This window comes from Anolis carolinensis, chromosome 1 (genome assembly GCF_035594765.1).
Source record: "Anolis carolinensis isolate JA03-04 chromosome 1, rAnoCar3.1.pri, whole genome shotgun sequence".
Lineage (NCBI taxonomy): Eukaryota > Metazoa > Chordata > Lepidosauria > Squamata > Dactyloidae > Anolis > Anolis carolinensis.
This window is the reverse complement of record NC_085841.1, coordinates 252,739,606-252,754,265: the sequence shown is the minus strand read 5'-3', so window position 1 is coordinate 252,754,265 and position 14,660 is coordinate 252,739,606. Positions and strand designations below refer to the sequence as shown.

Sequence of the window (14,660 nt, the reverse complement as noted above, 5' to 3'; positions counted from 1 at the left end):
AGAATGCGAACAAATACAAAAGCATCAGGTCAAGATCCAATTAGTGTGAATACAACCCTCATGCCATCCAGATTGGCAGCATGACTTGCATCACAAGGCCAGGAACATGAACTAACACTTAAGAGAAAGACAATTATTTTTCTGTCGTGAGTTCTAAGTTCCTAGAATCTGACACATAGAAAGGGAGTGGATCGTAATCCAAGAAAGCTAAAATAACTGCTAGATGCTGAAATGAATCTGTTAATTTTAGATGCCATAAGTCACTTTTCTTCTTTTTAAAGCAATAATAAAGAAACCCAAACTAGCATGTATGCATACATATATGTGTGTGTGTATGTTATAATCTACAGATTTATTAAAAAGCTTTCAGTGTATACCTGCTTGCCAGCTAATATGCAGAACTACACCCATCTCAAAGCTTTCGTGCTTCTATGGGCAAAGACAAGATTCAGAAACCTCAAACACAGCTCAGCAACTCCTCCAGAGAAACAAAGAAAATGTCAAATGACCCTCCTTGGTCTTCCCTCCCTGGTCTTCTCTCCCTTGAGACTGTGGCATGTGCCACAAAATCACAATGCAAAGATAAGCCAGACTGGAGTTTTTGCTTGAGACATTTTGCACAGCCAGCTACCAAAACAGGGTGGAATATTATGCCAGAAGTGTACATACACTCTATAAATTGTCTATTTCTCTCTTGCACTGCCTAAATCTATATGTGTGATCACAGGGACTGTGTTATATCAAGAGACCCAAATAAAGCAGTAACAACATTTTGGATCTGATCCATCAACTAGTTCAGATACCACCAAAACATACTCCTTAGGTTTTGGTATGTTTTGCTCTGGGATGCACATGTATGAACTGGTTTTGACCAAACATTAGACATATTGACTTCAATTGACACCCCAATCATTATTGTGTCAGTTTAAGACATCACTTTAAGCAAAATTCGGCCTTTCTCAATCTCTCTCCTGTTGGAAAATAACTGGTTTGAATCGTATTTGCAAGGAACTAGGTAGGAGACAAACATTAGCAATTGCTTATTTCACTGACGTCATAAGCAAAATCAGCACGGACAAAGTTGCGTAAATTTCTTCTTATCTGATACTTGGAAGATATCTTTGAGGAGTAAAATTAGTCTACTCTACATGCAACTCTCTACTCTGTGTTTGCACACAAGATAATGTCGGAACTGTCTCATCTAAAGCAATGGCCTTAACCATGTTTATTTACTTATTTGCTGAATAAAATACATAGTGCAATAAGCATGAAGCGAAACATACACTAATACTACACATCAGATTGACATAGGTTTTGCAACATACCCAGAATAACTCACATTTTGGCAAGACTACCAAGGAAGAACATTTTATAGTAATTGGATAACTCTCACAAATACCACTTTCCTTCAACTTATTGTTCCAATTTGGTTCAGAGATCGTATTGTCTGAGCTCAACAAGAGACATAGGGAGGATGATGTAAAGAAAAAATGTTGAGTTGGAATCTGACTCATACCAGATCTAACAGCAACAGTCCAAGATTATAGGAGGTGTAGTCCAGAAAAATCTGGAATGCCACATTTTAACCTTCCAAGGTCTTTATTGGACTTTTGATGTCAAGAGCATCATCTTGAATTTGGACCAGAAAGCAGTACTGACATTGGCGGAGAAGATGAAAAACAAATACTGCATCCCTTAGACAACCCAACTCTCTTCTTGTGCAAGACTGAAGAAGCATCGAGACAGGCCTTCCAAGACTGCATTACAGTAGCTTAGCCTTCCTAATATACAGCAATAAAAACCAGTTAATGTCCGAAAGAATCACAATCTTTTCAAGAACGTAAACTGCTTGAAAATTATCCTGGAAAACATTGCTAGCTGATTTTCTAAGATCCCAGGCTTCAAGGTTCCAGTGCTGATCACATCCTGTTGTTGGCCCTTGTACTTGATTACAGGTATAGTGTTGTTGTTCTAGAGATATTGGTTGTTCTTGTTGTTGCTGTTCAACAGGAAGCTCATAATATCTGCAGACAACACAACACCTCCCCAAGGACTATTTGCTGCTCGTGAGTCATGTCTGGCCCCAAATCATTGATATTCAGCATGATATTTAACAGAACAAAACCATTTGAGACCCTTTTAATCCAGCACTTAAGACTATGAGCAAGGAAGAAAATGGAATTTTAAAGTGGTGGACTCAGAAAGAAGGGGAAAAAACAAGACAACAGGAAGAGGATACTTTTCCATCATTAGGAAAGGAATCTTCATGCTTCTTGCTCAAAATCTTTTCCCGTTAACAAAATTCAAGATGCAGCCCAAGCTAGGCTCTAAGCAGAACTAATTTAAGAATTGCATATAACTTCCAGGTCCACAACCACCACGCTCATTGAAGTAAGTCTGAGCCTTCCAGTAACTTCTGAGTGAGCAATTACAGTTGACCCTCCATATTCATGGGTTCTGCGTCCACAGATTCAAGCAGCCAGGGTTCAAAAATATTCAGAAAAAATGCTCCAAAAAGCAAATCTTGATTTTGCTACACACCTAACACTGTCTGTGATGGGTAACATACTGTAACTTCCTGTCATTTCACAGATTCTCAAGTTCTCTCCCAACACACATTTCATTTATTCACCCTTTTACTACACCATTGTATATAATGGGACTTGAACAGTCATGGATTTTGGTATTGGGGAGAGGGAGCGGTTCTGGATCCTTGAAGAATTCCAATGGCTCACTTTAGTATTCTCTGAGCTTGACGAAGACTTACTACAAGTTACTTATGTTGGGAGCAGAGAGCCTCCTTTCCTCCTGAGGGCTGGGCTTCAGCAGTTGCAGCACCTGAGTGAATCCACTGACTTCATTATGAAAGGAGGAGCTGTGGTGCTTCTGCGAAAGGACACGCTTCTTTAAGTGCCACTGCTGCCACTTTCTGTGAATCTCCTGCTGGACCTAATCCAAAAATGTCAGAATGTCCATAAGGCTCACAGCTTTTCAAAGAGAAATTCTGATTACTCTCAGAAGCGGCAGTCTCTTAGCTCAGCAACAAAGAATTATGTTAGGGCCCTCCTTAAGATGAACAGATCTAGGACACTATATAACATAATGTCTGTTCATGGGTTATAAATGTCATTTCCAAACTGACTCTATCATTTAAAAAACATGGAATAGGTTTATTAAATTGTAAAAACTTTGTTACTGTGGCAGCACATTTTGTTATAATCTTTCAATGAATATCTCAGAGTATCAACCAATTAAATATAGTTTCTGGCAGCCACAAAAATGAAGTTTCTGGAGTATAATTACTACTTTCAAAATAAGAGCTGCACAATTAAACAGGAAAAACACTTTCAAGACAAAAACAGAAAATGTTTCAAATTTTGTTAAGTAAAGGTTAAAGGTTTCCCCTTGACATTAAGTCCAGTCGTGTATGACTCTGCAGGTTGGTGCTCATCTCCATTTCTAAGCCGAAGAGCCGCCATTGTCTGTAGATGCCTCCAAGGACATGTAGCCGGCATGACAGCATGGAGCACAGTTACCTTCCCACCAGAGTGGTACCTATTGATCTACTCACATTTGCATGTTTTCGAACTGCTAGGTTGGCAGAAGCTGGGGATTCGAACTATCAACCTTTTGTTCAGCAAGTTCAGCAGCTCAGCAGTTTAACCCGCTATGCCACCAGTGGCTCCCAAATTTTGCTACATAGTATTATTGTATGAATGGTAACCTGTTAGTTCTACAGGTGTCAAAGAACACTTGATTGTTCACTGGGGTTACTCACTGGGAAATCCCAGTGGCTCAGTGTTTGGCTTTATATGATCAAAGATAAAGCAACAATTTACTTTATAATCCCTTCACAATCTATGTAAGCACAACTGATTTGTATGATGTGATATTGCCACTCGCTCCAGTGCTGTGGCTTAATGTAAGCGGTTCTGATTATTCATTTACTCTAAGTTTACCTGACTCTTTGCAGGTGTATTCAGACTGATCAAAAAGTCCCAATTGTTGTTCCTGTTTGTTCTTTCCATCTGTACTTTGTGCTTTTCCTGCATGGCAGGGAGTTGGACTTGAAGGTCCACGTGGTCTCTTCCAACTGTGTTATTCTATGATTCTATGATTTTTACTGGGTTAAAAGACACCAATTAGGGGAGATGGTACAAAAGCTCTCTGATTGTACCAGAAAGAACAGGAACAAAATCTGAAACTTTCTGGTTTGGCTCAGTCTGGAGGTGACCCACACAGAGGGACAGTGCAGAAGGTAGAAAACAAAATCAATAATCTAGATATGGGCAGGTGAGGTGTGTGTGGCCTTGGAAGAGCCTAAAAATGTGGATGGAGGGGCCAAGACATTTGAATTTGGCCTGCTCTCTGAAAATAGTTCCCCATTCCTGCCTAAAAATGTTGTCATCTTTTTACTGCTTTTACTTTGTATCTTTCACCTGGCACAAGGTAATTCAGCGACTGATTTTTAAAACACCATTTTATCTTAAAAGCTTTATGATATGTGTTCTCTAATTATGAGGGAAATATGTAAAGGAGAGAAAATCTGGCATGAGTAGATGGGAACTAATCATAGGACAGGAAATAGTAAAATGGGAAGATTCATCTTATACAGAGCAGAGAAAAGTTATTATTTTGGATTACAGTCTGCAAAATCCCTTCATGCTGGCTACTCTGGCTGAGAGATTCTGGGGAATACGGCCCACAAAAATAAATTTTCTGAGCTCTGGTTTTATGTTTTAAGCAAAGTCAGCATGTAGAAAACTCACCTCACCATTAAGGAAACAGTAAAGCACAGCCACAGCAAAGCCCTGAAACAAAGGAGGCTCATGTCAGTCCTGCAATATACAATTGCAGATGGCAGGTTGGCATTCTAGAACAAACAAGAAATTTCAAGAAATAAAAATACAGAAACCTTTGCGGCATACAGTGTGCTGTCAGCTATGAAAACAAGATCATAGATTATGTTTTGGCTCCAAAGACTAAAGCTGCAATATCATATGCATTTGGAACTGGGAGAGTAAGTCCCACTGAACTCAATTGACTTAGTTCTGAAGAGACAAATAGAGGATTGCACCATGCTGAACAAACCAGCTGTCTTTAAAAGTGAGGTGTTTTCCAACTTAGGGCCTTCCAGACAGGCCCTATATCGAGGATCTGATCCCAGGTTTTCTGTTTATCCCAGATTATCTGGAAGTGCAGACTCATATAATCGAAAACCTGGGATCAGATCCTGCGATGTGGGCCTGTCTGGAAGGGCCCTCGAATTCTTCTCGCAACAGAATCACTGTCAGAATAACATAAAAATGAGACAAGATGATGAAATAAATCTTGGTTTCACCAGCTGTCCTGAAAACAAACCTCTGGGCTGTCAATCTAATCTGTGGATAGATGCCAAGGTTTATATTACACCATGATGCCCAATCTGGGCACATAATTTTAAAAGTGATAACAAATGTTTGTCCCTGGGATCCAGACAATATTTTTATTCCTCATACATTGTAGGTGACCATAATCTAGTAATTTGTGAATACATGTGATTGGGTTCCTTATGTTTGTTCTAAACACCAGGGCTCGATAAAGATTAAGAGGTTGCAACTCTGTGTGTTCCATCTTAGAGATAAGGGCAGAAACTAACAGAAAAAGAAGCAGAAAACCAGAGATGATCAGAGGACAACCCTGGGGCTCTACAGGAACCTACTCCTGATACAAGGCTATCTTTGTATGCCTCCCCTCCCAGTCCAAGACCATCTATTTTTTGGCAAGAAGTGCCTCATTAGATCTTTTAATATCCAAAAACAATCTTTTTTTTTCAAAACTAGCAGAGGCTTGGTATTTTGAGGAACTATGCAAGGGTGGCAATTTGCCATTTAAATAGCTCCACTTTACTGTTTGATATTTTATTTCATTAAACTACAATTCAAGCTGAGGTTCCCACCAGTTTTCAGTAGTCTATGTAATAAATTAGCCGTCGGATCCAATGACGCAAACTGCGCTTGCTGTAGCCCTTTTAATAAATGGGTTACCTGAAAAGATCCTATGGCTTTTTCAAACAGAGCCTGGATCTCCATGGTGCCATTTTCAGTATCAAAAGGGAAAAAAGCAAAGATGATGTAATGGACTCCAAAGAGAGGGATGAGTACAAGTGTAGATTTAGCAAGTCTCCTAGAAGCAAAGATAGAAACAACTGGGTAGCGCACAAAAGAGTAGAGGGAGCATATTGAATATTGGCCTCAGAACGTAGTTAGTAAATTGGGATGTGACACCTTTTGCCCCACTCAGATTTTTTAAGCTGCAACTCCCATGCTCCGTTACATATGGCAGGGCTGATTAGAGCTGTTTGTGAAGGAAGCATATATGCACTTATATGAAAAATGCCAGAACTCCCCTTCCCTCATGCCCTTAGGCAGCACAGAGGAGAATAGGGGCCCTCTCTGGCTGAGATTTCAGAAAGGTCTAACTGCCAAAACTAGAATTCAGAGTGTGTAATTAAAGTGGAAACAGCACTATCATTGTATAGTGTGAAAGAAGCCCAAATCAAGGACTGTAATTCTACAAGTTTTGGGATAAGCCTATGCAAAGTAATACTTTCAAAATGCCTTTCAGTTCATTTTGCTACGTATTTTCCTACCTACCTCTTCTTTCCATTTGTCCCACTGTAGATAGTCTGGTACCCTCTATGTTTTGGACTATGTTTACCATAAACCACTTCCTGATCAGTAATAGTTATGGATTGTGGGGGTTCTAGTTAAAAACAAAACAAGACACTGGGTTGTCTATGTTGTGTTAAAATGATGTATCTATAATCCAATTTAAGAGTTGAAGTGCTTTTCCTCCAGTACTTGCAGCACCACCACTACCACCTCAGTTAGTATAAGGATCAAGTACCTAACAAAGAAATACAGGTAAATTTGGAGTGAGTCAGCTTGCCAGACAAATTGACTCAAGACACATTGATGCATGTGCAGGTAAAACTTTTCTGCAATGGTATTTTTCACTGTTGCTGTGGTAGTTAGCTTTGAAGTGGAACCAAAACACTAACTTACTTGTATTGACTAGAATCCTTGCCTCTTCCATCTGGCCAACGAAGCTTGCTCATCAAAATTCTTACAATATTAACAAACAGAATGAAATTGGTCTGCCAAAAAAAATCACACACACACATATTAAACATTCATTTATTTTGCAGTCATAGATTATTATTCAGCCTTAGAAATATTTTGCTATTGAACAGACTTACAACAATAGAGACCACCACAGGACCTTGAATGAGCCACCGGGCATATGTAAGATGAGTATCCCAGCATCTGTACGGATGAGAAAAAAATCTGTGATTATACGCTCTTGGAAAGTAACGACATTCATTGTCCCGCCAAATGAACACTATGTTGGCAAATATTAAAGACCTATAATTAAAAAACAGAGAGCATCAGATATGGATTGGCATCTGCTGTGTTTGTGCAAATTATATGAAGATTGCCAAGGTGTATGTGTTTAACTGTTAGAAATCTTGTGTATAACAAGCAGGAAAAACAGAAGAAGCTTTCGTTGCACCTGGTTAGGCATAAGTCAAATGAACTCAAGAAATCCAATTGTCCAATACAGTGTAGAAGCAAGGAGTAACAAACATCATACTTCTGTTTTTCTGCATAACTGAAAACTGACTCATATACATGGGTTCATCACTACTGTGGAGATTACAAGATCAGTTACGAAACACACAAAGATTCCTATACCTTAAATGTTGGTATGGGAGAAGGAATTTCAGCAGGTGTTGCTTGTTATCTGTTGCCTGAGAAGCAGCGTCAAATTCCCTCCTCCATGCAGCCATTAAAGGAACAAGAGCGCTCTTCACTTTTCAGTGCAACAATTCTGTGAATCCTTACTTGATCAGCCTTTTTCTAAACCAGAGACTCTCTTAGATAACTTCAATTTGTTTTCCGTTATCCAGAGTCCATTACTAACATCAGATACTGGTTTAGAACAGAACTTTAGGTTTTATATTTATTTACTACTAGTTGGGTACCTGGCAGTGCCTGGGTAATTTGAAAAGGGCCTTGTTTGTTTTTGGGTGTTAGGTAATACCATGTTATGCTATGTTAGAAAAAGAACTCAATCTTTGCTTCTTTTTTTTAATGAATGTTCCCATTAGAAAATGCATAAGGATGTGGGTAAACTACAATTCCCAAAAATCTTGGGCCAATCCCCCCCAAACCCTGCCAGTATTCACAGTTGAGCCTGTGTGCCAAGTTTGGTCCAGATCCGTCATCCGTTGGGTTCAGTGTTCTTTGAATACGGGTGAACTATAACTCTCTGATGGCAAGGTCAATCACCCCAAGTTGGCAGTGTTGGCTCTGTGTGCCAAGTTAGTTCCAGGTCAATCGTTGGTAAGGTTCCAAGTCCTCTTAGATTGCAGGTGAACTATACATCCCAGTCCCTACAACTCCTAGAAATCATGGTGAATTCCTCTCCAAACCTCTCCAGTATGTTCAGTTGCTGATCCATTCCTCTGTTTGTTGTGTGCTATAGTAAAGGCCAGGAAAGGGTTAAGAGAGAGGCAGTGGGCAGGGTCATGCAAATAGACAGAGAAAGGAACACTGGGATGTGCTCGCTGTAACCTGGAATGTCCTGGGCGGGAGTGACTTGGTGGCTCCACAGCACTGGGAACTATAGCTTGTTTGTGGAGGCCAGAGGCTGTCTGTGTGATATCCATGCCACATACACACATACAGATTTTCACTTTTATTATATGTATAGATAGATATAGATATATAGATATTTATGCCCAGCCTTTCTCCCCATGCGGAATCAAGGCAGCTAACAACCACAACGTTTCGCCACAGTTTAAAACAAAGCAAATACAAAAATTAAAAAACAATTACATAGTACTGTGCAAGAAGGATAAGATGGGAAAAGTAAGATAAGAGTTGGATATCTTCAGGAGTGCTTTTCAGAACGGTTGTGAAGATAAAATGTATAGCAACTCTTTGAAATTGCTTAATATAAAATTAGTCAGTGACTGGCATGATTTCTTTTCATATCATATGCTAACATTGCTCTGAAGGCAAAGTTCAGAGAGGACTTGTAGCAGCACAGCCGTCTTTGCTCCTTAACCTTTGATTTAAGGTTCTGAAACAACTTCCTTGTTTTTCAAGATAATCTTGCATTGATTGATGTAGTAAAAATCTCCCCCTGGTGGATGGGAAATTCTCATAATCTAAAATAATCATAATGTAAAAGCTCATGGCATGATACATTTTAAAATCGTTAATATGCAAGAAGAGACAAAATATGGAACACTTTTTAAGCAAGCCAGCACATTAGCATTGGCACTAACTTTATATTTTTGGCAGAAAAACAGGGCATTCATTGTTGTACATTATTTGTTGTTCCATGAATAACATATTAATAACATGGTACAATATTCTTTTTATGTCATTATCATTGTTATTGTAAAACTTATTAGCCCAAAAGTCTTGGGCGTACATAAGCACTATTTGTTGCACCACACAAAAATACTATGTTGCTGTTATGTTACTTTGTAAGATGAAAATATTTTACGACCTTGCTAAGCCTCCCCCCTCACTCCCATGCAGTCTAGGTTATACTAATATTTTTAACAAATTAGTACTTCCATGCTCTATCAAGTTCTTTTCATGTTTTTTGCTAATGTGTCTGCAATTCTGGAATTCCAAAAAGTGAAAACATTTAAAACATTCTGCTTAGCTTCTAAAAATATCTTTTAAAGAAACAACATTTAAAGCAGTGATTCCCAAAGCGATCCAGGGGGGCGGTGATGGCACCTATTAGGACACAGGGTGCGGTCTCTTCCCAAATGATGGAGACAGGACTGAGCACCTGAGTTAGGACACTGGGGGCAGAGCTAGAGGAGTGGACGTGGCTTCTTCCCAATTGCCCGAGACAGGGCTGAGAATCTATACCTCTCCTGAGGCACTTGTTGGGACACAGAGGGCAGAGCTAGGGGCGGGGGCAGGGCCTCTTCCCAAGAGCGCAAGACAGGGCTGAGCCTCTGTATACCTCCCCTGAGCCACTTGTTAGAACACGGGGGTGGGGTATAAAGGTTCAGCCCCGTCAGGCACTTGGGAAGAGGCCCCGCCCCCTCCTCTAACCCTGCCCCGGCGCAGGACAGAGATAGAAGCTCAGCCCTGCCTCAGAGCTCGTAACTCCGCCCATCCCAGTCCTGGCTGCCCATTTGTGGCCCCGCCCACCTCCCCCTCCCAGCCCTGTATCTTGGACTTGGGAAGAGGCTCAGCCCTGCCCTCTTGAGCAGGAGCAGTGCCCACCACTCTAAGCAACACCCACCTTTCCAGGGGGCTCTGAGTAATATTTTTTCTGGAAAGGGGGCAGTAGGCCAAATAAGTTTGGGAACCACTGATTTAAAGGAATTAGAAAGCGTGACCCATCTATATATATAAAAGAGTAATGGCATCACGGCAGCGGACAAAACAACAAAAGTAAACACCCCACAACCTTGAAAATTGACATCACAACCCCTCATCCATGCCTCTAGGTTGATACAACAAAAAGAAAAGAAAAATAAATTCCTAATTAGAGGGAGAGGAATAATTGTTTTTATCCAATTGCTGCCAGTTAGAAGGTTAAGCTCCGCTCACTTGGTCTCATAGCAACCCACTCAGCCCAGGGGACCGTTTACCTTAACTACCACCAATTCCTCAATACTTTATTTCCCATACCATCATATTTCGCCACAGCAACGCGTGGCCGGGCACAGCTAGTTAGATCTAAAAAGGAATCTTACTTTTATTTTTTACACTACTTCTGACATGTGAATTCTTTATGCCCCCATGAACAAAAGCAAGTTAATTTCTTCCAGGTGACCGCAATGCATTTAACTCATTATTTTCAAGCTCTGTTTATTTGAGTGTTAGAAGCCAAGGTAATGTGTTTCTTGTGTCTTGTGCTATACACATCATTCATGTGGAAGTAGGAATGGTTGCCAACAGGAATGCACAGCTCATCCACAGTAATCCTTTTGCCGGCAGGACTGATGACCAGCAGGTTGAAGCTTCAAAACTGAGGAGAGCGTGGATGAGCTCCCTCTATCAGCTCCAGCTCCTAATGCGGGGACATGAGAGAAACCTCTCACAAGAATGGTAAAACATCAAAACATCCAGGCTTTCCCTGGGCAACTGTGATGACTCATGGGCCTTGTAGTCCCGCTCCTAGTGTCCCTGTGGCAGATGAGGATGAAAACATGGGGTTTTCTCCAGATCAACAACAGCCGGAATCCTTCCAGATGCCTGATGTTGATGTTCTTGCCCAAGAACCAATTAAAACAGACCTTGAGCAGCTCTCACCTCCCTTCGCTAGGAGACAGTCCTTTGCTGCAGACAGGGGAGTGAAAGAGCGGGTTCGCAGGAGTTTAAGAATTGCAGCCAAACAAGACACTGATTAGCCATGTTTCCCCTGGGAAAATCCAGGGAGTCTCACATCTGGAAAGTTGGGTTTCGTTTCCTGTTCTCTAGGGAAAGAGAGCGCTGGACACCTGTTTGGCGGGAAAACGAGACCCAGTTAAAGGTGCCTGGCACGGTTGTTTCTGTGCGGAGACAACAGAGCAGCTTCAGGAATGACCTCGTGTTTCCAGCCTTGTGTGGACTTCGCAAAGTCCGCAAATCCAGTTTCCTTGCCTTGCCTATCCAAGTATTCAAGAATCGCCTTGCCCCGTTCCTAGTCACGGACCTTGTTCCTAAAATCAAGTTTTGATTCCAGCCTTGTTGCAGATTTACCTCGGACCTTGAAAGACCCTGGACAATTCCCCACACTATTGCTTGGCAATAGTGTGTGTTTCGGTTTATTGGATTTTATCTTTGGACTCTAATATCATTTATTGGACAAACTATTTCTGGACTATATTTGACCTCATTTGAAAGGTCTGTCTCTGGACTATATTTTCTACTTGTTTTTATCATTCTTATATATTTCCTTAATAAAGATATTAGATAGTTTATTGGCCTCCGTGTATGGTTCTTGGTGCTCCGCTGCCTTGAGCGTGACAGCAACGTCCTTGCAGACTGCCAATTCTCTCACACCAGAAGCGACTTGCAGTTGCTCAAGTCGGTCTTGACACACACAAAAAAGCTAGGGTTTTCTAGAATCCGATCTTACTTTTCCATTTAGAAACAACTATTGGATGTCTTTCCTAAATATTCCACTTTTGGTGTTCAAATTAAAATTGTGGCTATTTCATTTAATCATGGAATTGAGTTCCAGAATTTGATGTCAACAAGAGCCTAATGATAAAAAGTTTCTTCCTGGTTTTATCCAGATTGGCTTATTTCATTTCCCTTCTTCCAACTCCAAAATCTCTTTAAGGGGTGGACCTCAGGTAATAAAGGAATGGTTAGAAAAAAATATATACATTTTTTTATGCACAGTGGGTTGCTTCTTCTTGTATCATTCAGAACTTTTTTTAAAAAGGGGAGTCAGGGAAAGGTAGTACAGCAGTAAATACCATACTGCCACATCCTGACACATATTTCCTATCTGGAAGAACCTCCTAGCATGACTTCTACAAGTGCTGGTTGGTGAATCAGTGCTAGTTCCCAAAAAAATGGCCTCTGATTCCTGACATGTTAGCAGGAAAGAAAGAATCAGGAAATGGTCACAAAAACACTTATGGTCACCAGCATGTGGGTGAGAACTTTGCAGTTTTTAGAGGCCAGATATATTCTATTGTCAACATTTTGGCTTGGAAGCATGCCTTTATATTTGGCATATTACCTATATAGTATAATTCAAGCAGTTACCTCTGTGACTATGTGCATGTGTGTGTCAATGAAACACCGTGTTCAGGTTTAATGTTAGTTTGAGGGAAAATGTTAATTTGGAACATGACAGATAGGATTGACTGACGCCTACTATCAGGATTATTTTAATTATAGAGTGATAAGAGCTAGTATGTCCTTTTGATTGATCAGTTGATTAACTGAGTGACCATTAAGAAATAATAAAAGAGCTAAGCTAAAGCCCCCCAAAATAGACTGCTTTCAGCAGTCTCCAACAAAGGTGGCTGTTTGATAAAAGCTTATACTGTTCTCATAGACTGATAACCACCTGGAAATGCTGCCCTAAAAGGCTGATTTATGCTGATACCAGTAAGGCTATATGAAGAATAGGTCATATGTTTATGTTACACTGGATGATGATGATGATGGAGGACATAAAAGGCTATGTTAAATGTTTTTGAAAGGTCATGTTCTTACAGCTGTCAGTTAATATAAGGCCTGTCAAAGAACTGAATAGAGAGATAATTTCTATGAAATGTTCTTACGAAAGTATAACTTCAAGTTGGCCATATAATACAGGTTGAACATCAAGAATTCTAAAACAGTGAAACTCTTGCTCTCTGATGGTTCAATGTATGCAAACTTTGTTTCATGTGCAAAATATTGTGCAAAAATTACCTTCAGGCTATGTGTATAGGGTGTATATGAAACATATATTAATTCTGTGTTTAAACTTGTGTCCCAACTCCAAGATATCTCATTATGTACATGTGTTCAAAATCCCACAAAATCTAAAATCCAAAACACACCTTAGCTCTAGTCAAAACACTTCCAAACATTTCAGATGAGAAATATGTAACCTGTGTTATGTTTTGAGTCAAAAATATTTTCTATGCAATATAATATAATGAAGCTAAGTATCCAAACACTGCTATAACCTTGTTTCTCCCCAAGATTAATGTTATGTGTATATATCTATGAATGCTTATAATAACTAGTCTGAAATAATACCAAATAACTTGCTCCTTTCCCATTTATGTATCCTGAAATTCCAATACTTAAGAATGTTCAAGTGAAGTGCTGACAGTGACTTTGACTATTTGGTTTAACCACTATCACAAATTGAGTACTCAGGTGTACTCATGGAGTTTACTCCAGACAGAATCCAGAATTAGCTGACAAGTGCCAGTCTCAATACCCCAGCCTTAGAGATGGGGTAAGGAATCATGCATGTTTCTCAATTCAGCATGGGAAACATTGATGCACACTACAGATATGAAAAAGTCTTGAAACTGGATTAATTGGCATAACATCCTTCAAAAAGAACCACAAACACTGAATATTTGTAGGGTGCTTTAAAACATAACTGATTGCTTAACAAAACTGCAATACCCAGCAATCCTTGTTCAGGATTCATCATAGTGAAACACGTAAGAAATACAACAGCACATAGATATCTACTCAGACATAGGTATCCATAGATGCTTAAGTTCCATTATATATAATAAGTTAAGGTTTCCCCTGACGTTAAATCCACTCATGCCTGACTCTGGGGGTTGGTGTTCATCTCCATTTCTAAGCCGAAGAGCCAGCGTTATCCGTAGACACCTCCAAGGTCATGTGGCCGGCATGACTGCATGGAGCACCGTTACCTTCCCGCCGGAGCGGGATCTACTCACATTGGCATGTTTTCGAACTGCTAGGTTGGCAGAAGCTGGAGCTAACAGCGGCCGCTCCCGGGGTTTGAACCTGGGACCTTTCGGTCTGCAAGCTCAGCAGCTCAGTGCTTTAACACACTTCACCACCGGGGCTCCTCCATTATATATAGTGGCATAGTAAAATGGTGTTCCTTATATAAAATGACAAAATTTAGGTTTGCTTTAGAGATTTTTT

The 14,660-nt window shown here is 40.2% G+C and overlaps 1 protein-coding gene across 2 annotated transcripts in view; it reads right to left on the bottom strand.

The window, feature by feature from the left end:
* Positions 1 to 1,016: 1,016 nt before the first annotated feature.
* sctr (secretin receptor) overlaps positions 1,017 to 14,660 on the bottom strand; it is a 39,798-nt gene continuing 26,154 nt past the window's right edge. The window contains exons 9-13 of one of the 2 annotated variants that reach the window (XM_062967419.1): positions 7,241 to 7,307; positions 7,047 to 7,138; positions 6,027 to 6,165; positions 4,770 to 4,811; positions 1,017 to 2,949 (exon numbers count right to left, since the gene is read on the bottom strand). In XM_062967419.1, the coding sequence (XP_062823489.1) occupies positions 2,767 to 2,949; positions 4,770 to 4,811; positions 6,027 to 6,165; positions 7,047 to 7,138; positions 7,241 to 7,307 (523 nt within the window). In that variant the 3' untranslated portion in view covers positions 1,017 to 2,766. Of the gene's footprint in view, positions 2,950 to 4,769; positions 4,874 to 6,026; positions 6,166 to 7,046; positions 7,139 to 7,240; positions 7,308 to 14,660 lie in introns of both variants that reach the window. The other variant, XM_062967420.1, reaches the window with a different exon arrangement.